General features: G+C 38.0%; 1 protein-coding gene and 1 long non-coding RNA gene across 2 annotated transcripts; one reads left to right on the top strand and one right to left on the bottom strand.

Moving 5' to 3' along the window:
- Positions 1 to 101: 101 nt before the first annotated feature.
- Positions 102 to 13,702, bottom strand: LOC140237436 (uncharacterized). Its single transcript, XR_011901840.1, has 5 exons — positions 13,568 to 13,702; positions 4,696 to 4,928; positions 3,361 to 3,427; positions 2,138 to 2,224; positions 102 to 1,042 (listed from the first exon to the last, which is right to left on the bottom strand). It is a non-coding gene; the product is annotated as an uncharacterized lncRNA (long non-coding RNA).
- LOC140237435 (ras suppressor protein 1-like) lies at positions 7,421 to 24,339 on the top strand. Its single transcript, XM_072317362.1, has 9 exons — positions 7,421 to 7,553; positions 16,945 to 17,023; positions 17,700 to 17,750; positions 19,869 to 19,989; positions 21,045 to 21,163; positions 21,744 to 21,826; positions 22,613 to 22,727; positions 23,453 to 23,585; positions 24,215 to 24,339. Exons 1-9 carry the CDS (start codon positions 7,527 to 7,529, stop codon positions 24,312 to 24,314), a joined length of 828 nt encoding a protein of 275 aa, XP_072173463.1. The 5' UTR covers positions 7,421 to 7,526; the 3' UTR covers positions 24,315 to 24,339.
- The last annotated feature ends 359 nt before the right edge of the window (positions 24,340 to 24,698 follow it).

Here is a 24,698-nt window from a genome sequence, read left to right as displayed (position 1 = left end):
TGTTGATTAATGACACAGCAAGAAGCACACAGTCACTACAAATACAGAAGACATTTTACTCTGAATTAAAGCAACTAGGTTTCACAGTATATTCATGTTGGGAAACCTTTATTGATCATCCTCTGTCCTCTAGCAACTTCTGCACAGCTCTGAGTAAACTTTTACTTGGCTACCACAGTCCTTTGACAATCATGACCACATTTCTCAGTACAAGAGCAGTAAATTGTATATATGTGGTATAGAGGCAGGTAGAGGCAACAAATATTGCTGCATCAATCTCCAAAGCAGAGATATGTACAACTAGAGAAGCACTCTGAGAGCACAGACCTCCGCCAAGCATACAGCTCATTTCCACCACTGATCTTGTTCTTCCATAGAGATCAGTGATTTCCACCCATACGTATGCATGCTGAAAGTCGCGCGATTTCCTTATATAGAAGCCTTTTGTACGTCATCAACTTCCGGCTGTGCGGCGCACCTCGCCTCAGCAGAAACTAGAGCACGCACTTAAGTGTGTGCATGAAAACCTCAAAGTTCATTGACCCTACCTGCCAAAATATTGAAAATCCTTCATAAAATCTATAAAAATTCCCGGATCACTACCAAAATGTAGTCATGTGTTATTTGTGTCATTCTCAACCTTTCCTGTAAGTTTCATCGAAATTGGTTCACAACTTCTTGAGTTATTTTGCACATGGACAAACAAACAAACCAACACCAAAGAAAAAATAACCTCCTCCCCTGGCGGAGGTAAATATCCATCAGAGGATGTAAATTATTGTGAGAAATGACATCCCTGTCTTGGTTTCATATCAACATACTCTCTGTTCACCCAAACATGTTCTTATCATAAGAGAAAGATGACACCATCAATGCTATGCCTATGGTCTTATACTGCTAGTGAAACTGTTTCATGAATACGATCCTCTTGTCCATCCCCCACAAAAGCAGGAGCTAAAAGGCATCCACTGCTTCCAAAGTTCCTCTGCAGCACGATTCAAATAAAGCACATTCGGCCAGTGTCGAACACAGCCCTCGCAATCTGTGGAGTCAAACAGCAGAGTACACAGGAACATGTAACAATGTTATAAACTCCATTTTAGCCACTTAGAATTGAATATTTTGCACAATGGTGGCACAAGTCCATAATATGCATGCAGAATGCACAATTTAATTCCATATATTCACACTGCCAAAATTCTAACATGAAAAAGGGTGGGGAAGTAAAACAAGATGGTTTGCCTACAGCTGCCGCTAGTTCAAAATTTTCAAACATTATGCACAAACAAATAGTTTACTGAGAAACATTCACTTTACATCTTGTCAAATAACAGTTCGCAAAACTGCAAACAAATCATTTCATTCAATGTGAATAGGCCAGTGCCGAGAGTCACACGCGATATCAAGCTTTTTTTTTTTTTTTGAAGGGGGGGGGGAAGTGAAATTGAGTCTATGATCAACTGAAAGCAATAAATGTGCAACTTCATGCCATGCCCTCAGACATAAGATTTTTCAGCAGTCTGGCCCAAACTGCAGACATCCCAGAGAAAAGGAATACAAAGAGAAGATAGGGGTAGTGGAAGAGAGTGCAGAGGAGGAGGAGGAGGAGGAGGAGGAAGAGGAGGAGGAGGACTGAATGGAATGGAGCAGTGGTAGACAAGATTTAGGTGGGATGGCTGCACACCAGTAGCAGAATAAGGCATCTGTTTGTCATCATAGGGCACATTCCAAGTCTTTTAATTTTTTTAAAATTTATTTAACAGTTCTGTTTTGATTCCATTTGATTTGATTTGACTATTAGACTGAATGGACCGACTTTACTTGCACTTGATTTCACTTTCTTTACACTATAACCTCGATAAACAATGACAGTAAACCTTTACAAACACCAGGGTTGGCATTACTTGTTTACTTATCAATGATAAAGAACCTCACCCCACCCTCCCTCCTGCTCTCTAATTTTTCTATCATAAAATGTGAATTACACCTTGAGGTACAGGTTCTTGGCAAGTCATCTTTCCAGAAATGAACACAAAAATATCACATAAAAGCATAATTCATGGATTTACCACTGCACTCTCACATTTTCCCTTCCCCTTAAACGGTAACTAATACTATTCACCTTATTTCAACTTACCAAGACATGCATCTGCGTAGGACGGCAAATTCTCAGCTGCAAGGTTCCCAGAACAGTTTGAAGGCGATCAACCTCTGACATATAAATCTGACCAACACAGATAGAGACAAAACCAGACTGAAAGTTAAACACATTACATCCTTGATTATATGCCATGGATATAAAAGACAGATCAGTATAACTACAGACCATACTTGGCTATGGCAAATTTCACTTGTGATTCTCAAATTTCATGTTAGTCTTATTGTGTCATAATCAGAAGGGTCTACATCATTCTTTTTAATGTACAGGTATTATGTGCCCTCAGCTCTCATAATCTGAACAATCAGTGGCTGCTCAATGACCAAACTCACAGCACAAAAGAAGAGGCAGACATTGAGTCCAAGTGATATATGAAGACAATGGAGAAAGAGAAATATTGAAAACAAGATGGAAGACTAGAGAGAAAGTGCTGCAAGAATGATCGGCTTGCCTCAAGCATAGTTCTCTCATCATCGGGCACAATGACTGGTCAGCAAATTACATTATAGACAGACATTACAAGTGGGCAAATCGCTGAATTTGGCAGGTGATGTTTCACAACCCCACATTTGGCATATTCAGGCAACATCAAACACAGCATAAAATTGGAAGTCAAATCTTGTGGAAACACTGTATAGGTGCAATCTCTTTTTGAGGAAATTGTAGTTTACAACAAACAGGATGCTATTAACATTAATTTGTCAGAAAATGGCAATGCACGAGGGTGGATTGTTTGTCCACTTTATTTTGGTTTGTTAATTTGTTTTTAAATAGGAACCATCTCCACTTGGAGGATATACTGTATACGCCATATATTTTCTCAAGTCCAAATTTTCGCGAATCGGAAATTCCCGACAATTTTGCGAGTGGTTAAATTCGCGATCATGGAGTCCTGTACTGAACAGAGAAGTGTACACACGTACGTCACATTCACATCAGGATCACAGTCAATATTTTTGCATGTCTTTAAATTCGCGAATAGCACCCGACTCGCGAAATTCGCAAAAATAAAAACCTCGCGAAATATTTGGCGTATACAGTAGATGGTGAGAACAAATTTTTACAAAACACGAAGTGTACCACAACACAAAGCTGAAATTTCTGTTACATCACTCAGAGACAATGAGCAAAAAATCAGCATAAATATTTTAAGAAATAATATCTGAATAATTCTATAGCACATCAAAAATTTACAATCCTACCTGGTTTTGAGGTCTTGCTACAATTGTAGTTGTCCAGTCCATCTCTTCTGTCGTCATCCCCGGCAACCTGTATGAATACACATGTCAATAACATGATGAAATCGCAGTCCCCAAAAGGTGATGTGGAGATTACATTACTTCAAATCTTTTTCTTTCTTTTTTTTTTTTCCAAACTGTGTCACCACAGGGTGGTACATTATCACATGAAACAAAAAATGCATTTGAGGTTTTAAAGACCATCATGCACCCAGCTACAAGAAATGAATTTTCTTTTATCATAATATACATTTCACCAAATACATGCAAGTGAATATGAGCCTGATGAGCATTCATGTTGTTCCTCTATTATTCATGGGAACAGAAGTAGGAAATGACATCATTACATCACTGTCACTACGCAGACCACTGCATGCCCTCAGCTCTCATAATCTGAACAATCAGCGGCTGCCAATTGGCCAAAATCACAACGAAGTCGAGAAAGTTGCGAGAGACAGAACAAAGGACACAAAAGTATTTAGGAGAATAAAGGACATCTTAGAGACAGAAATGAGATGGAAGAAGAAGACTCTGCTATGAAAATGACCGGCTAGCCTCAAGCATTATGTTCACATCATTGGGCAATCAAGGGATTTCATTGCATCTACGGACATTGTCATTCATAAATATATTCGGTCGCTGACCACAACTGAAAATCATATGAGCAGTTAGAGTATACAAAACCTATCAAAAAAGTCCTCAAACTTCTTTCTTCTGTTCTGTCTTCCCTTTGAGAAGATGCTGAGCTTACTTCGGATATTGCCTTGAAGATATGAACTACACATGGTCAAGTACAGTGTGTCACCATGATCAGCTGCTTCTGGGCTGGACAGAGCTCTACCAAACTATCACTACCTTGATTTATTCTCTGTAGTCACTTCTCCCATACAATAGAATTGTCACTGTGCATTCATAGTATATTCAGTCTGTTGCCACCACAGAAATTCACAGTACACCACTTAAAAACCTTTATCAAATACATACATGTACATGGGTTGTAGTTACCTTTATGAAAGGACTTGGTTTGGACAATCAAAAGGCTTGCCTGACATGACAACATCTGGTGTACACTAAATAAATTTCTAATGTTGAAATGCATACACAAGCACATACACCACGCTCATTCGTAAGAAATCTAATTCTGAAGTGAGCATCTAGATGCATTAGAGACGAACTTCAAATTCATCTCGCCCTAAATTCTTCACTGTAGTACTTTCCTTCTCAGACAACATACACTAGAAATGCAAATTTACTAGAACCTATGTGGAAAAGATAACCATAAATACCCAAAATACTTACTGGTACAATTCCTGAATTGCCTGGAAGCATATACCAGGTAGCTGCTGTGAGAATCATCCCCTGGGGTTCCTGACGGCATCCTGACTCCATTCAGTAGAGTGAAGTTCTTCTTCAAACATCAGCTCTGGGACCCCGAGTCAAGTCACTGGGGTCCCGTATCCAAACAGCATGGCTTTGTAGCTTCTTGATGCCATATATTCTCCACTCGTCGTACCCTTCAAACTCCAGGGTAGCTGCATTAGATGAGACAAAAGACAGATTGACATTTCCCTTTAAAGCTTGCATTCACTTCGTACATCTACACAGGAACAAGAATTTCATGAATTGAATAAACTGAAACACTTTGGCACAGGTTACTGATGCAACCTATGCTGACATCAACCATACATGTACATGTAGATCACAGACATACTGTAATTTGGAAACAGTCTAAAGCACACACACACACACACACACACACACACACACATTTTTACAAACACGCATACACACACAATCCACTCTTTGAACCATATTTTGACCCAAATTCACTACACGTCTCACATATACTGTGAATGTGTGAAGCATGGATTTACTTGACATGTCTACATGTGGCTTTACTCAAGGACACGAGTTTAAACTCTATGAAATGATCCCTCCAGCAGATGAATTTTTAGATTTTCAATAACTTTGGCTTAATAAGTACATCATGATTTCAAATTTCTAAAACAACCAGCAGTAAAATTAATTCATAAAAATAAGAGTACAGTTGGCTTGCAAAATATAGCAATGAATGCAAAATACAGTACTGGTTGAAGTCTTACTCAGCATTTGGATTAGAATAAGAAGAGAACTCCTTGAGGAGAGACTAGTCCAGCAACCAACCACTGCTATGCATGGAATGTGGCAATGAACTAGCCAGAGGTATGCAGTGGGTGCATTGCACCTGTCATGGGGCATAGTAGATTTCAGCATATTAGGGAAATGATACCAGTTAACTAATTAAACAAGTTTACTTCTGAATACCATAAGCAAAGGAAAAAAAAAAGTTAGTTACTGTTCAAATACTATATGTTTCATGCTGAATGTATTTCAAGTGATTCTGAATTCAATTGATTGTAAACTGTCATTATTTCTTTATCATCTCCGTCTCCTTCATGAAATGTGATCTCTGTGACAGACACAATTTAGTAATTATATTTTGTGCACTAACTACCGGTATGTATGCTACTCTGTAGTGGGGCCTACGATATCAGACATGTTTATTTGAATTATACACTGTACTTACATTCTGTACATGGATATTGCAAAACCATTATACAGTATGGTTTAGATCAAACAGACAGCAATTTGACACTATAGTTAACAAAATATGCAAATTAATAAGTGGAAATATTGAACCCTGCTGAATACATCTTGATGTACTCAATGTAAAGATTTGTGGACAGATGGAGCTTGATGTATAATACCTATTCCATCCAGAAAAAGCAAAGGAAAAGTGATTCAATAGACAGTATAGGCCCTCATGTCACTGCCTGACTTTCTTCACCTTCATACATCATTATACACACTGTTGTACATTGTACATCCATGTTCTGAGTACCTGGGCGGATCTCTTGAGTCCCTGACACATGCTCCTCTAATTTGTCATCCCTCACGGTTCATTTTCACAAACCCAATTAGTGTCACCCTCCTCCGCCCCGACTCCACTCAAGAAGTCACATGACATCGACAACACGCTGGGATGCATTATAGGGCTTACCGGCTTTAGGTTGATGCTTCCCTTGCAAAATGGTTTTAGCGATAAGAGGAGGGTTCTTTCTTTCCCCCCCCCCCCCCAGATCACATCCAGCCCTGCAGAAAGTGGCTGGTTTTACATTACTTGGAATCAAAACTGTGGTGATTCAGTCTGAATACATGTATGATTGAATAAGATGGTTCTCTTTTTATGAACAATCTATTTTCATTTAATTTGATTGAACACTTCTGACACTCTTTTTTTGTAGGCAGTCTTACAGGATTATGTGGTAACTAATTATGCTACTTCCTATGTGTTCATCAAAACTGCTATTCATTTCATCTTCCTAAGTGATTTAAAAGAAAATCATAAGAGAAAATGTTATGGCAGTAGGAAATATAGGTGCTATGATGAGTCATAAAAATCATATTTCTGTTTATGTATGTGTACATGGAGTTCATGTGCAAGAATAATTAAGCATTTCCCCAGTGTAAAAAATTCCTGCAGATCAAAATGTGGTGCTTGTCAAGACTGCAGTCAAGTTCCAGCTCTCCCCCCCCCCCCCCAAAAAAAAAAGAAGTTTGCCGTCTCGATAATCCGGCCCACTTGCCACAAACACTATCACGTACGGGCGGCGCTTATGGAGATTGAGGCATATTTGCAAAGCTGCTGCACATCGCCACCAATCTATCTAATATGCAGTCAAATCTCGGGAACTCGAGACAAGTGCTTTTCCACTCGCACCACCCGTCTACCTCTCTGCTCATTAGCTCAGGCTGGTGATCCGAGAGGGGAGCTTCATCACTTGTTTTCTCTAGAAATCCGACAGCCGGGGGCTTGACCGCTACACCGCTCATCTCGTATCTCTTGGAGTCAATTTCACATTCACTCGGCCATTCCTCATCAGTGTCATCTCGGTGGTGGCTTGAACGAGGGTAGGAAGGCATCAAACACTATCAATCGGAGGATTTTGTCACTTGGGTGTTGCTTTATTTCTGAGAAAGTATTCTAACTTTTGTTTTTCTTCCAGGATCGACAAAGTTCTGGACTCCCTTTAATGAGTGAAATTTCTGGAATTCATACTGTGGACTAACCGGCACTTTACGGAACAAAGATGACTTCACTGAACTGCTTCCGACCAGTAAGTACTGCACAAAAGGCTGCATGCCATACTCACACTTGTGATTTTCCTGTTTAATATACTTGTGGCTGTTATACCAACAGTAATGAATGTGTCACAATTTGATAGGTTATTACATTCTTGGTAAATACAACACTGCATTGTTTGCATCAATTATGGTGCTCTTTGTCTGTGCTGATTGATGATACAGACACATCATTCAGAGTTTCAAACAGAGAAGTGATAAGCCAAAAAAAACAAAACAAAAGAACACACACACACAAAAAAAACTTTTGATACAAAATGTGACCAGCAATACAGGAAATAGATAGCCTTCCCTTCATGTTTTGTCTATTACACACTGTCATCATTATTCCTTGAAGAGAGATATGGCCTCTCATATTTATAGAAAATTTGATTCAAACTGTGGGTGCGTTCGAGCGCTCTAAAGCGAACCAAAGCGAACCAAAGCGAACTGAACTAACGCGTACCGTACCGTACCGTGCCAATTTTGGTGCGTTCGAGCGCTCTGTGGAGAAAGCGTACCTCACGAATTATTTTTAGAAAAGGTCACGCTTGTTTACAGCAAGAATGTCATTCACCTCTCGCTTGAACTACTTACAGCTGTCCCGAACAAAGAGAATGATGTTTTTGCATTGTGACGTATGCGCTTGATACGCGCATGCTTTACAACAAACTTTTGGTGCGCTTTGGTACGCTTTTGGAGCACATCGGGAAGTGGTCCACTTTTGGCTCGGTACAGTACGGTACGGTACACTTTAGGAGCGTTCGAACGCTCCTCTGGCGCGGATACGGTACGGTACAGTTTGCTTTAGGAGAGCGCTCGAACGCACCCAAAGGTAACTCTTTTATTTCACACATTCATTATTGATCATGAATGTGAAGAAATTGGTAGTAATTAATCATTAAAACTCCTGGCCCAAAAAAAAAAAAAAAAATCCATGTTGGAACAAAGCGTATCACAAAGAACTACGAAGACCCATTCTTTGGTTCTTACTTTCCAAAGCTCTTCAAGGTACAATCCTATTTTCTGATATTACCATCATGTGATAACATAATTGTTGCGTATCTTGTTTTAAGAAATTAAATCTCCAATATCCAGCATCTGCCTTTAGCATGAATGGGGGCATCAGTGCGATAATACATCCATCTCCTCACATTGCAAGAGTGCATCTTCAGCCATTAATCTACTTGTGAGTGACACAACAGCTGCTTCCTGAATAACTGGAGATCACATCTCCAGAAATGATTATCCATAGGTGCTAATACATTTCACTTGCTTGAACTGCAATCGATAATCTAGAGTGCAGTATTAAACCAAATTGTACTAAGACAAGTCAATACCAGTAGCAACAGAGGAATAAGCACAAATACTCAAGATGCACATTCATTTGTACAATTGTACATTATAATAAATGCTATCTTTGCGCTGAAACAACTATCTGACAGGTTTTCCAATGAAAATTGGTTCCAATACTATGCTGTATACAACTATTATAAGTAAGATTCATTGTGTACATGTACAATGTACCTCATTAATGAATTAGTCTTGAGCTGGACAAGATAGAATCAATTTTGTAGCAATATCTGATATGATTACATGAAATGCAACATACTTTAAGTAGCAGGATCTTCAAGATATCCAGTGCAGAGGTACAAAAAAAAAAAAAAAAAAATAGCTGCTCTTATACAATTTCTATTGTTAGGGAAAGGGGATCATTTACAGAAAGGGGCTTGTTTGGGACTCGTAATATAAGTACTGTACATTGTACAAAACTTGTAGTAAAGAGATAATAATCTCGGTATCATGACCATAGCTCAATACATACACCATGTAGCTCAATAAGTACAACTACAAGTGGGACTCATAAGGAAAGTCCCTAAGGTATACCAGTAACAGCAGTGGAACAACACCCTTTATGTATTGTATGAGAATTGTATGGATCATACCTAATAAGCCTTCCCTACATTTCACATCCTACTTTGTGAAATTGTAGAACAGTTGCAGTACATACACTCATGTTTGACACTAACACTTTATATGTGTACACACTGGTACACCAAATCCACCAAATTTGAGTTCAAGGATTCTGTGGTAGAGTGCTCCTGGAAGGAACTTTGCTGTTTTCCATTCCCTACAGATTGCATGTGTTACATGTACCGGTATTAGTATACAAGTGGCTGCCAAACACTGTACATACATTGTACATGGACAGTGTGTAAACATGTGTGATGAGATCAAGCCAACTTAAACCAGTAGCTCCATGCTTAAACATTCAATTCCTGCATGCCGAGTAGGAAAGTGTGCTGTACCACTCTAACACATCTGGTGAGGCACGCAAACTTTCATAGTAACTAGTAGAACATACACAATATATGTCACGTGTACAGCAGATGAACACTTTTCCTCCAAAACTTGCAATGACCTATCTGTGCATCAAAATGCAGGAGGGACATCTGCTCACTGAATTGGAGAGAGCCACACTGTTGGTCAATGGATAAGTCATAATTTGCTTCTGGAGTGGAACTGGGTACTCCCAGTATGTCAGCATTGTAATCCTATCAGGATTGGAATGATCTTCTAAAGTCAACTGGAAAAACATCGAAGTAAAAGACTGCATGTTGCTTCAATCTCACTTGACTATGTTGAAGTTGAACAACATCACTTTTTATTGAATTAATGATTCTTACGTCAAATTGATTTTTTTTTTTTTTTTAATGCAACAGATTGTCAAATTGCCTGACATTGATGTAAATAAACGCTGGTAATTCAGTGTTTTAGTAGAAAGTAGTAGTTGATGAAAAAAACAAAAAACAAAACAAAAAACAACCACATGCATACAGTCGGGTCCAACCCAACCACATGTATGCCCATGATCTTTTATCATAGCTACTACTGAAACACTTAATCACTTTTTATTGTCATTCAACAAATCACATCTTCAGTAGGCACATGCATACATTGTACAACCTGACTGTCTTGCTTCCAATGAATATTTAGAGCAATGAGAGTTCTGTATTTACAGGTACATTTTTTTTTTACCCTTTCACTTCAGCAAATTATGATGTTCTGAGATATTACAGAGAAAACGGCTTCCATTCTGCAGATCTGTATTCCAATGTAGGTCCTACTCTAGATTTCATGATCAAGTATGTGGAGTACCAGGTAATTGCATTCACTACAAGTCACAGTTAATGGTAACATTGAGACAAGTTGCAAAGACTAGGCCCTATGTATTACAACTCATACTATACAGGAGGTCACTGCTTTTGATGAATTGGTTCTGAAAAACTGCTAGGTAGGATACTTTAAACTTTTCATTAATATCTTAAAAATGAAATTAATTTAAATAAAAGATATGACATAGAATAAAGACAACATGTCATTCTTGTTCCAGAGGAAACAAAACATGCAACTTATTTATTTTCCCTTGATTTTCATATTGCACTCTTCATTTTTTATCATGCCACACCAATCCCAGCAGAAATCCTGAAACTAATCATATAATGTAGTCATTATGCCAAATATATATATATATATATATATATATATATATATATTTTTTTTTTTTTTTTGGGGGGGGGGGCAGTTTACCTCAAGTACACATGAAGACATTGGGTACATGTGAATTCAGTAAATGCAGAAATATGCGGAAAGCGGAAATGCGGAAATCTGGACTATCCATTCAAAAATTATGCAATTTAAAATTTTTGATTAAATCTAACCGTGTGCCATCATCACTGTAAAGAAGACAACAATTCATCATGCTGCATTACAATGTAGGGCAACAATATAAAGAATGTTGAAAAAAAAAGAAGTCTGCAAAATTTCACTTTCTTATGAAAAAACACATTGTTTGACTTTGTACTGACATGTTATGTCAGGAGTAATATCATTCCCCCTGCCTTCTGAAAAGAGGTACTGTATAAAGTCAGGTGCTCTCACCTAGAAAAATGAAAACATGTTGAATTTTCCAGCTATTTTCATTATTGGAGAGATACACATGTACAATGGTCCAGAGCAGAGAGAGTCAATGTAATTTTTTTTCTCTCTCATTATGTGGCAAAGAAGGATTTAACAACAGCAGAGTACACTATCATGGACTCACTCAGGAAGTTAGAAGGATTATGTACATGATCTAATTACAGCAGAAGGACTGCACAGCACCAATGCAGCATGCGGTTTCGTACATAGTCCTTCGACATTCTCATACTTCATCAAACCACAACAAACCCTGATCCTGGGACTTCGGAGTATGCACATTCACGGAGCACAAAACTGCACTAGTGCTGGATTGCACTTCCCGTTCCACTACTCGATGCATTTGAATATATCATCAGACACTTTTACAACACACATACATGTACAATTGTACATATGAACGTTTTAAACGTAATGTCTTGTTGCACATGCCAAAACATTCCACATATCAAATACAGTTTTTACATCAAACTTCTACCACACCATCATCATCCAGCACCATCATACTTGATATACTGTGTACACTTCGTATAGCATGTGTAACGATTTAGACAGTAAAACCACTCAAATCTGTCTGTCCGGAGTTTTTTTTAATCATTCCTTGTTTTTGTTTTTTTTAACATTTGAAGAGTTTGTTCCCAAAAACCGATAAGTCCATATTTGCCAAATGGAGATATTCGCGATTAAAAGTCAAGAAAAATAAAGAGAATAATAAGAAAATGTTTGCTTCTTTTGACCATAACTTCAAAAATGTACCTTTATATGTAGTGACCAATATATCATTTAAAAGGCATTATTTTGTACTTTATGACAGAGACCGTACTTCAAAATCTTTAAAAATGGACTCATCGGTTTTTGTGAACAAACTCTTCATTTACTCTCCTCCGTAGACATTAGTAATTAGAAGCCCTGGGCATGGGAATTCCATGAAGCCAGAAGTAGTGTCCTCAGAACATTTCCCCGACGACAAAAAACAGACTGATCTTTCAGTCAACTGAACAATGCATAAATCTTGCTAAGTTTCTTACAGCTACACAATTGGGCAAGATTTTATATGTAATTTTGTTATAGGGTAGAATCGGTGCTAGTTATTTATGTTTGGTTTTTGAATAAATTGACATTCATTCATTCATTCATTAGTCATGTGTGTGGTAATGTCAGTGCTTACAGAATGTTCCAGATCTAATCTAATATAAATATCATGATATTGCCTTGTAAATTTATTTGAAAATGAATATATATAGAAACTAGAGAATAATTTAGGGCATTATCGTGAAATAGGTCCCCACGCCACTCCATTCACCACCATTCATTTCGTCAGAGCCGGGGACTTCTCTCAACCTCCATAGACTTTGCACATAGTGGAGACGCACAGGCAGAACGAGAGGGGACCGATATCACGATTTGGCCTAATTTAGACCGTAAATACGAACAAGAGCATCGAGCAGCAGAGGCAGGCCCGGCAGATTGCGACATGTGATGTATTTGTTTCAACATTACATTATCATGATTATAAAGTTTAAAAAGCAAGATGACAACCCAAACTTGACAAAGATACCAACAGTAGCGCCCATTAATTGCTTATCTATATTCATGATATTAGAAATGTATAGAGCATGGCCTGATGGGCACGGGCAATGGCATACAACACAAGCACGTGGGCGGGACTAAAACAGCTCAAGCTCCATTATATATGCAGCATGGTCACGAAGGCATCCTGTAAACTGTACTGTACAATACGTTACAAGCTGTTAGGCCTACAACAATTTTTTCTGAATTATGACTGGAATCTCACTAGATAGTGCTCTAGTCTACACGTACACGATACAATGCAATGCCAATAAAATGTACGAAAGCAGATCAAGGTTAGGCCAACAGTATTTCTGACGTTACTTATACAAAGTGTAGGTCTAGATCATTGTAGATGATAGATCTAACGTCAGATTTATGGTCACGCACAACACGACAGAAAGCGGGGTGTGGAGAGCTTTAGTAGCACAGGGTTTTGTCTTTCATTTTTAGAATATCTCACCACAGAAGATTGCGTCTCATTGTCTTCACTCAGACGATGGAATTTGGCTCATCTTGTGATCTTACTTCAGAGTGAAATCGAAGTAGAACTCAGGATGCCGCCTGGGCGTGTGGTGGATCTCTTCTCGAATCTCCGCTGCTTTTATTTGCCTATTTTGACACACTCTACACACACCGGCCGTACCGCGGTATGCACTACTGCGCGCTGCGGTACTGCTGCGGTCGCGGTGTGTCACACCTATGTTACCAAAGGCTCACTTTTTATCCGTGCCACATATGTGAATTATTGCACAGCAATTTGACAACAAACCTAGACGTAATGTTCAGACCCTAATCCTAGCAAAGACGATTTTTTTTTTTCTTTTCCCTTCACAAAATATTACCACAAGAGCAGACGTAGATATCCGCGTCCCCATTCATACTATCTATTACCAATTTGTTCCAGTGAATATCTCCCTGCAAATGAAAAACAAGATATCTGCAGGGATGTCCTTTCTACATATTTATTGTGTGTGTGTGTTTTAAACTGGAATATGAAAAGAAAAAAGTCGAAACGCATTAATAGAACAACGAAGCACGATATCAGAGAAAAGACTGAGGATCATTATTTTGTTCAAGTGACTTTAATAAAAAGAGTAAAAAGTGAAACAGATGAGTAGTCCTAGTATAAACAAATCTAAACGGATTGGTCGAGAAAAATTGAATCTACATTAGAAAGGCAATAATGACTCTTCTGTTGGTTGTTCATAACAGTCATTCTTGCAAATAGGCCTATAGAGCAAGTATAACCCTGTCCCTTTCAAATTTCACTGTCCCTTTTACAAATTCAGTGTCATCAGAAAGACCATAGTTTATTGTCAATAGCAGTCGTTATTTTTCTTTGTTACAACACCACTGATTTTGTGTTACTATGTGTATGCATATGTACATGTTTTGTGCCTAAGGTTTAGAGCTGGAAACTGAAACGAAACAAAATGAAATGAAAGTTGTCAATCAAAGCTAAATCATTCAAACGTTTAGATGTGCATGAAGGATTCCTTGAGGAAGTTTATGGTTGTTGTCCGTCTGTAAATCATTATAAGATATCGAGGAAAAGCTAGTTTTGTGTGCAAGTGAAAGAGAGATTTGTTATAGGGCCTATATACCGTAGCATTCGTCGCCTCATCTCATGATCATTACCTGATTTGACTGTTGTTGTTTTTTTTTTCAAACAGATTTCTGGCTTTTCATTTATTCTATAAGGTTTGTTTATTTGTTTGTATGTGTTATGTTCCTTCAGTTAGAAATACTGAGAATTAAAAGATATTCTGTCATCTAGAGGCTGTTATTCCATTCAAACCAGTTCAACACTTGATAATGCACCTGTACACCTGGAGATCATAAATAACGCTATAATGTTCATTCTATTTTTTCATTCAAGCACTATTGTTAATATTTTTGTGTGGAGATTGTTGATTTTGTTGATTTCATTATTTTTTTATAAGTGGAAAATAAACTGAAACTGAAAATAGGGAACAGGGCCATACTGCGGTTATCATGCATAGCTCCAGAAAGCAGATTACCCCGGCCATGAGATTTTGTAATCATTCTGTTCTATATGATTATACATTAACTGAATAGCATTTAAATGCAAAACTCCAGATTTTCAAAAGAATAGCACCATTTTTATTGATAATGTTTGTCAATCCGAAAATGAAACAAAGGTTCGTAATTCTGAAACATATACAAATTCCATATAATTATATACTGTATGTCCCCCCCCCAAAAAAAAAAAAATACAATGGTAGGCCTACCCTCCGCAGCGATAACTTAAAAAATAGTGAATCAATCCAAACAAAATTTCAGTGTAGGAAACTATAACTCATTGCCCACATCTTACAGAAAACCCCATTCAATTTGCTTTATAGTGGTCAAAGAGAAATGAGGATTTTTGTATAGAGCATGTCAGGAATCCCTTCCCTCTGAAGTTCTGTCTGTAGATTTGTTCCAAGAGCATCCAAGTGCTAAACTTGGAAGAATCAGACTCATGACATGCTTTACAACAATCCACATTTCTCGGTAACCGCTTAACCAATTATGTTATTGAATGGGGTTTTCTGCAAAATAAAGTTAATAAGACCCTGAAGTAGCATATAGACGGTTTGATCATATTGGGTGTTATCAACGCAAAAATCCGAGTCTAACCACGAGGAAGATTTGCCCCTAATGTGTTCGTTGCCGGGTAATTGCAGGTCCATAAATGTATCATCAGTACCTTATAATGATCCCAGTTACATTACATGATCTAGGAATGGGGTATAAGGTGAAAGAGTCGTGATCCTCTTCCCAGGGGTATACAATCCGTTTACAGGATGGGGCGGGGGACTGACGGCCTCTGGGGCAAAACGTGGTAATTATGTGCGAGCCCGCAGCGAATTAACAACCAAGCCTGGGATGGGGGGGGGGGGGGGGGGATGGGGAGGTTTCAGAGTGAGGTTTCCCTCATGAAGGAACTCTTGCGTTTTGCAGAATTGAAATTAAACAATCTGAATCACTTTTTGTGGCATATTTTGTCAATCCTAAACGTGCATATCGATCGTCATCAGGGGCGGATCAAGGAATTTCCTAAAGGGGAGGCCCCTTTACAAAATTAAAGGGAGGTGCACGCCCCCCCCCCCATTTTGTTTGTTTGTTTGTTTCAACAAAATATAAAGAGGGGCGCGCACCTATATGGTGCACCCCTCTGGATCCGCCATTGGTCATGGTGTTTTTTGTCAAGGCATTAAAAATGATGTGCATATACAGTACATGAGTCGTCGAGGGAGCTTTTCATGCATTTTAGAACTGATATTAAATGATATGGTGCACAGTTTTTGTGGAATATTTGGAAATTTGTTAATCCAAAAGGTGTTCAAAACCTGTGGAGGTGTCAGAATGTATAGATGATTAACTTCTTTAAAATGACATTTTACCATCTGGCTCAGTTTGCTTTAATTCATTTAAACTCAAAGCACTATAAACGTGGTATTCTATTTTGTTATCATTATTGTTGTTGCGAAAACCCGAGGTCTACAGGATGCTTTATACATAAGGACTACGTCATAAACAGTTGTTCAAAACTCCAAACCTTAAACTGTTGTTTTCATGTATTAGCTATTCACAATAATCTCAAAATGTAGAAATTTGGGAATCGTGGGGAGAATTACAGTCTTGTAAATGAGACTAATTCTGCGAATGTTTATTACAGTACGTTATGACATACCAAGCTCCAAGCGTCAGGCACTTCCGGTCAATCTTTTTCTGACAGACAATCGGTGTGAACTCTTCTAGGAAACTCTGTTAATTTCATTACGCACAGTACTAACTTGCTTCAAAATGTCTAAATCTGTCAAAAAACAGATCGAAGACTCCAAGGGAAATAAGGATCTTGATCTGTCGGACAAGGGCATATCCAAGCTCCATGACATTCCTGGGCTATGTAAGTAATCTGGCTGATGAAAGTGTCGTTTTGCAAGTTCCCATGTGTGCATATCTGTGTTGTGAAAATATACTGTCTGTCTTTGATCGACTTTGCTTGGAAAGGTGTCTGTATCTTTTTCTTTTTTTTTAACATGTGAAGCTGGAAAGTCTATAAAGTGTTAGCGCTGTCAAGATTTGTGCAGTGATAGTTTTAAACGGGGAAATTGTTTTCTGCTTTCTGACTGCATGCTGTGCAAGTGGACAGTTGAGCTTGGGTTGAGGTATTATGCAGTGCAGTAAATTCAGATTTAAATTTTGAATTTGATTTAATAATACTCGGACCCCTCTGTAGTTTCAGACTTGGTGGACTTGATTTACAAATGACCCTACCCCTTCGGTATAGTAAAGTAAAGTAAGGCCGCCAGCGTTGAAAGTCATCACATAACTGAAAGTAGATTTATTCCTGTTTGATTGTGTTGCGGAGCAAAGGTGAATTGTAAAAGAATAAGCTGTATAGACTTTCTGTGACTGAGTCTCTGATGGCTCTAATGTGTCTAACAGTTAATACTTTAAATGTGGAAATTTTCACGCATTTTGCGCAACCAGATGCTAGCGCAAAAATAAAAGCACACGAATATTTTTGCATGCCATATGTTTCAAAACTCTTGTCTGCCTCCTGTTTTCTTACTCCTCAGTTTCTCTCAATAACTTGGTACGGCTGACACTGAGTCATAATAAGATTGATGGTAAGTACCGTGAAACCTATCAACATACAATCAGCTGAGAACCAGAGGGGTGTTATAGTTCTCAGGTTCTAAGATTTGAGCATGAATTAATAAAGTGAAACAATTAGTTAATCATTAAATGACGATTTTATCAAAAATCAAATGTTGAGAGATGTACGGTATAAACTATACCGGTAAGCATTATTCCAAATATCAGGTTTTGATTGTGAACATTTCACTGAAAATGAAAGAAAGTGTAAATTTGACATTATAATGTAAATGAGATTGAGCTCTGCAATGTGATACTAATAGTAACTCAATACCCCCCCCCCCCCCTTGCAATAATGCCCTTCTGGTTCTCAGTTGATGATATCATACTTCAGCTGTGTAGGTATTAATCATATCCTCATTTTCATGAGTAGTTACTAAGTTTATGGAGTTTCAGAACCTGGAAATTACAGTTTGACTGAGAAAAAGTGATTTTATATGTGGCTGTTTCCCCATATATGTAGTGTTGTGTTTGAGAATATTCACCTAAATGTAATGATAATATCTTTTGTTGCTTGTCTATAAGGTGGAAGTGATCTTGGTACACTGCAAAAACAGGAAGCAAGTGTAATGTTCCTGAACAGGAAACTGTGAAATACTATGATATCGTGCTGCTTTATGAGTACTGCACATATCCTATGGAACCACTGTAGCCTTATGCATATATGCAGTAGCCAAAAAATGCACTGCTGATCAACAAGAACAATGTCAGGTGAATCACACCCTGTTCTAATGTAATGATTTGCATATGGTGTAGTTTTATGTTTTGTACATTTGTAATACACACAAAAGCATAGGTTTGTATGCTTTTAACCTACACTCACTGTTACGGAAAAAGAAAAGTGTTTTTCATGGAAAACACTGGTGATAACTCTTTGGTAAATGAAACTGTCATGCAATCACCCTCAAAATATTGCAAGCCTAATATTTTGTCAAATGAATCATTATACAATATGTCATGATACACAATTTGTATACGAAAATAGTGGAGTACCATCTTTATACCAATTGTATTATTTTTGTGGAGAAAGAGTTCACTTCACAAACAAAATGTTGTAAAACAAAAGTAATACATCAGTAGTTTTCAAGCTTCTTTATCTGTGGCAGGTTATGTATGTCCTTGCAATGATTCAGTAGGCAAAATGTGTCACATCAGCACTATAATACAATGTAATTCTTTCAGAGAGATTGGCTTAGAAAATAATGATGCTTTTCTTACAATGTAAGTCCAGTTCCTCTTGGTAAAAACATTTGAGGTATTGATGTAATGGTTTTATAACATTGGGCTGTAATAGTCAGGGGCGGATCTAGCTTTTTATAAAGGAGGGGGTTGGGGGCGGTATGCGAGAGAGTGTAGCGACCAAGCCCGAGCGAGCGGAGCGAGCGAGAGGGGGAGGGTGTGGAAGGGGGTGTCCCCCCTCCCACAGTAGGGAGAATTTTTGAAAATCTGTGTGTGAAAATGGCATTTTCTTGCATCTAAAACACCACTATTTTTGGTAAAGAGGTCATTGCCATAAATAGAAAAAGAAATAAAATTACAAGTTAAAAAAAAAAAAAGATAAGATAAAAAAAAAAGGTCCCCAGATTTTTTTTTTTTTTTTTTTTGGGGGAGGGGGGGGGGGTTGCAACCCCCCCACCCCCCCCCCCTAGATCCGCTTCTGATAGTATATAGGATATTGCGAAAGAATAGCAGCAGATCAGTGAAAAGACTATTCAATAATTCAATTAACCTACTTTCTGATCAACTAATTACTACCAAAACACTTAAATGTATGTTGCAATTTTCTTTGCTAATTCTAACTACCCACAAAAATATACCATTAATGACTGGCTGGTTATCAGAGAATATCTGAAAGGTTGCTGTTTTGAAGTAATGTCAGTGATAATGATTTTATTTTTTTTTAAATGCCAAAGTAGAGGTGATTGAGAATTTACTTAAGTAGGTATGAAAACAATGTTCACTTGTAGATGATGATTATGAGCTGAGTTGGTATATATAATGGTACATGTGTATAGACCGTGCGTACTAAGTTTCCAATGTAAGATTCTTGCCTAAAGTTTCCACATCCAATGTCTGCCTTTGCCCTGCAGCCGTTCCACCTCACCTAGTGGAGTTGACAAATCTGGAGTCATTAAATCTCTTCAACAACCACATAGAGGAACTTCCAACCAACATCAGCTCCATGCAGAACCTCAAGATCCTCAACATAGGGTAAGTAGTCTCATTCCCAGGAACTTGGAAATAATCATGTCCTTTGCAGAGTTCATAGATATATTTTTGGTCAAGATTCTCTTTTTTTCCCCTTTCTTGTGAAGGAGTGTGCAATTTACATAGTAAACAATGATCTCGTAGCATGTTTTAATTCTGTCTGTGAAGTGTAGATATGTCCTTTTATCAATTTGATTTTTTGTCTCATCCAGTGACATCTCACTCTTCCATATATAATAATAATAAATAATAATACAGGGTACTTATAATGCGCCAATTCCACATAACTAACATACTCAAGGCACAGTAGGAAAAGTGAGTTACAAAGTACAAAAATCATTACACAAACATGCACATGAAAATGAATGAAACAATAATGATGATGAAAAAATATCATAAAAAACGTGGTTACAAACAAACGAGTCTTAAGGGCAACTTTACAGGAGTCAACATTTGAATGTAATGGATAGCTTGAGGCAACTGATTCCACAGGTAAGGTCCAGCTTGTGCAAATGACCGATCCCCCCATGATTTCTTCATTTTTGGAACAACAAGCAATCTACAATCGGATGATCTTAAACATCTGGGAGGATTATAAAATGTCAGCAAATTAACATTGTACTGTGGGGCAGATCCGTGTATCTATAAATAGATCTGTGAAAGGGGCAAGGAGGTTGCTTTAGTACAGAAAAAAAAAGAAGAAAATTGCACAGCATTTCTTGTAAATGTTCATTGAATGTAGGTTTTCATCTAATGTAGTATTGACTTATTCAGCAAATATGAGAATTAAATCCAATGCTAGCTATCCCATATTTAATGTACATCAAAAGGCATATATCCTCATTGACATTGGTTTATTGAGATATAGAGGCTGTGTGTAGCTTGTCTTGTTATGTGTCATTAAAAGCCTGAGTACAAGTTCTGTTTGTAGTGAAAAAGGAACAACCCTACAAAGTTGTCCTTGTGGCGTATCCTAATATTTCTTGTACAAAATAAATGAAGGATACTTTTAATAGTTGATGCAGCTCTAGCCTGCTCTATTGTTTTCTTGATCCCAGTATGAACCGGTTGTACAGTTTGCCTCGAGGGTTTGGCTCCTTCCCCAAGCTAGAGATCCTGGATCTTACCTACAACAACTTGAATGAAAACAGCCTGCCTGGAAACTTCTTCCTGCTCGGTGGGTTGAAAGTCACTCTGCTCATGGGTCCTTAAATATCTCAAGTGGAAACCCAAGTTTGATTCCATTGTACTGTCCACACATTTTGTTTTGAACATGGCAGGCAAGCAGGGGAAAGAAAAATTCTGGGAATCACCTTTCAGTGTCGCTGCAGTATGAGACCATAGACTCTTTATGATGAAAGAATGTTCATAATTTCTGTTCATAAGGACTTCAGTAGTCAGTTAGTAGTCAGAAGTACATTGGTCATTAAAAACAAAATGTTGACCAAATTGTTAATCAACTTTTACTTGAATATCATGTTATCAACATCCCAGAGAGAACTGGCAGAGAACTTTCCTCTCTCTTACTGTGAGTGGCATATCAAATATGTAAATGAATATTTTATTGAAGTTACCTTACAAGTCCAATTCAGCAGATATTAGATACACCAATTTTATGGTTTTTTTTTTTTCTGTAATTCGTAGACAAACAGTGACACAAATGAACAAACAAAAAGCCCCAGTTACCATTGAATTTATATGCGATACTCATTTTGTATCATTCTGGGAAATTGTATTCTGATGTTTTTTGTGTGCAGATACGCTTCGAGCTCTGTACCTGAGTGACAATGATTTCGAGGTCCTCCCTGAAGAAATTGGACAGCTCAGCAAGCTTGAAGTGGTATGTCTTGTCAGATTTAGAAGTATGTAGGACCTTAACTACACGTCCGATTCTTGTCAATAGCTGTGCTTGAATTAATCACTGGAATACACACTTTCAGCTCTACCAAAGCTTAGGTTGATTTCACCTTAAGAGTACTTCCTACTAGGTGCATTGAAGTAGATAGACCACTATTTCTCTCCTACTTCTGTTACCTCAAAGAACTAGTGTGATACTGAATGTGTTTGTATTAGAGTTGCTTCTGTATAATTGTAGGATTTCAATTTGATAGGGTCACGTCATAATTGGTTTTACAAAAGGAGGAAAAATGAAAAGTACAGTTGGACGTCAGACGCTAAATGGGGAATGTCAAATTGGAATGCTTTCCCTGAAAATCTCCTGGTGCTGTCTGATGTATTCATACATTTGCATGTGAGCCTCTATGCAAGGGCTCTTGCATAGAGGCTCACATGCCATTTATAGATGGGCTCTTCTGTGCTGACTGGCATTATGTTGACATATGCAGTAATGGCCTCCTTTGCAAGACTTTCTGAATTGTATTTTTTTTTTTGTTGCTATCGCGTGGCAGTTTCTCCTCCAGTCAAAATTGTTTGGGGCTAGGAGACGGTCTTGTTCAGAAATCTCTCAAATATTATGCTCTCATTGTGGAAGAAGAAAATGTCTTTAATGTTTGATACATGCATTAGTGATATTCATGATCTTCGTGATAGTCATGTTGGCATACCTCCTGAAAGATGTTAACTAATTTGATTCCAATCTCTCACACTCTCTATGGACATCACACAGCTGGCCGTTAGGGACAATGACCTCATTGCTCTGCCCAAGTCCATCGGTCAGCTCTCCAAGCTGAGAGAGTTCCACATCCAAGGAAACAGAATCACCGTCCTGCCTCCAGAACTAGGTAAATCTAGATTTCCAAACTTGACACAAATCACATTGTTTCAGCGTGAAATGAGCCAAATGAATTTATAATTGCAAAGATAAATACCCTCAACTTAAAATAATGGTAGATTCCTTTTGATGTTGAGATCACTCTGTCATATGGAATGTTTTGGCTGCATTAACCTGTTTATCACTGGTTTCAAGTATACTTGGCATTGGATCTGTGGAGATGAAGTGTTATGACCAAATGACAGTGACTCCAAATGGTTAAGAAATAGAATGGATGAGTTTGACAGGTATGTTAAAATGTCTACAGCAAGAGAGAGCTGTTAGTAACAGATGATGAGAGCTGATGTAAGCCATACCAGTAAATGGAATTGCTAAGACTGTATTATTACAGTGCAAACTCTACAAAGTATCATTTTACAAATTCCATTTTCATACAGTTCCATCAAGTTTTTCTTGCATTTGCTTTCTTTGTTACTACATGATATTGACATATTACACTTCTATGATTATAGTTATGTACTTTTTTTCCTTTGAACATAATGTCAAAATCATGTGTTTATTACATTGTTACAGATATTTTTCCTCCTTTGAGAACTGTGAGAAACAATAAATTGAAATTTAAAAAATTGAAATGTCACAAGCATAGCCTAGAATAATAAATGCAAGAAATGAGTAGGATGCATTCACACTTTGTCCTATATTGAATTCATAGGGGCTTAATTCATCTGTACACAGGTAAACTGGACTTGTACACTGGTAGGAATACTATGAAGGCTGAAAACAACCCCTGGGTCCCACCAATCGCTGACCAGTTCCAAGTGGGCGTGTCACATGTTTTTGATTACATCAGATCAGAAACATACAAATAGTGAGTATCTCTACCTATGGCATGAAACCTGTGTGCAAACATGATCATAGACACTCTAGATTATAAACAAAAATCAGGAAAGTTCGGCATATTTTCAGATGCAATTGTCACAAATACCAAAAAAAAAAATTACATATTGGCCTTTCAGACTTACATGGCTTGTAGTGTTTTTATCAACAGGATATCTTCATTGAACTTTCGAGGTGAAAACAGAAAGTGTGTTAGTAGCCATGCTGTAACAGTAGACAATATATGCTTGTAAAGTGATTTAACCATCTCAGCACCACCATCTTAAAATGCAATTGACATTGTACATACCATGATAAACATATTACATAGGAGTAAAAGAGTTAAGTGGATATTAGGTCTTTACAATAAAGTAGCATTACCTGATATTATGAACTTTAAAAGACAATTCCAGTTATGTGGGGGTATTTCTGTGCCATCATTTTTGTACATCTCATATGTACAACCTAACGAACAATAGATGTCCATCCAGACTTGAGTGCACAAAGAATTGGATGTGTGACATACTGGTCATTCAGTTCTGATGCCATCTTAATCTTTCGCCCTTTCATCTCAAATGGAGTACTAGTATTGATTTCTTCCTCTCTCTTTCTCCATCCCAGTCTGTATGGCAGACATGTCCAGGCCGGTGCTGCTCCCCCGCCCAAGACCAACGCCAAGGCTAAGAAGATCAGTAGACGGGAGGTTTGGGGCAAGAAGTAAAGAAGACGGAGCTGCCTCCCCCCCCCCCCCCCCCCCTTCAACTTCCTACCCCACCTCCGTAGAGAAGAGACAGAAAGAGATTGCAAGAGAGGGAGAGAGAGAAGGGATGCAGACATGTCTTCTCTCCTCTCTTTCACATCTCACCTGCTGCTGTAGAGTCCAGTCATGGTCCAGTGATCATTGTCGTTTGCCTCTTCAAAGTTAAATGATAGTTTCCGAGGAGGATCACCTCATTCATGTGTTGGTCTTTACCAAGACTCCCAAGACCTAGAACTATGTTCTCAAGGAAGTCACATCTTGCCAGTTAGCTACGTCCCAAGGTTTCCAGGTTGATTTGATAAGAGTGTCATTGTACAAATGTCCCCAGAGATAGCTGCCTTGTAA

This window comes from Diadema setosum, chromosome 14 (assembly GCF_964275005.1).
Source record: "Diadema setosum chromosome 14, eeDiaSeto1, whole genome shotgun sequence".
Taxonomy (NCBI): Eukaryota; Metazoa; Echinodermata; class Echinoidea; order Diadematoida; family Diadematidae; genus Diadema; species Diadema setosum.
This window is presented reverse-complemented; position numbering and strand designations above follow the sequence as displayed.

Coding starts and splice junctions, on each gene's coding strand:
- LOC140237435 (XM_072317362.1), top strand. CDS start 7,527: ATGACTTCACTGAACTGCTTCCGACCA. Junction 17,751..19,868: donor GAGTCATAATAAGATTGATG/GTAAGTACCGTG, acceptor TTTGCCCTGCAG/CCGTTCCACCTCACCTAGTG. Junction 22,728..23,452: donor CGTCCTGCCTCCAGAACTAG/GTAAATCTAGAT, acceptor ATCTGTACACAG/GTAAACTGGACTTGTACACT.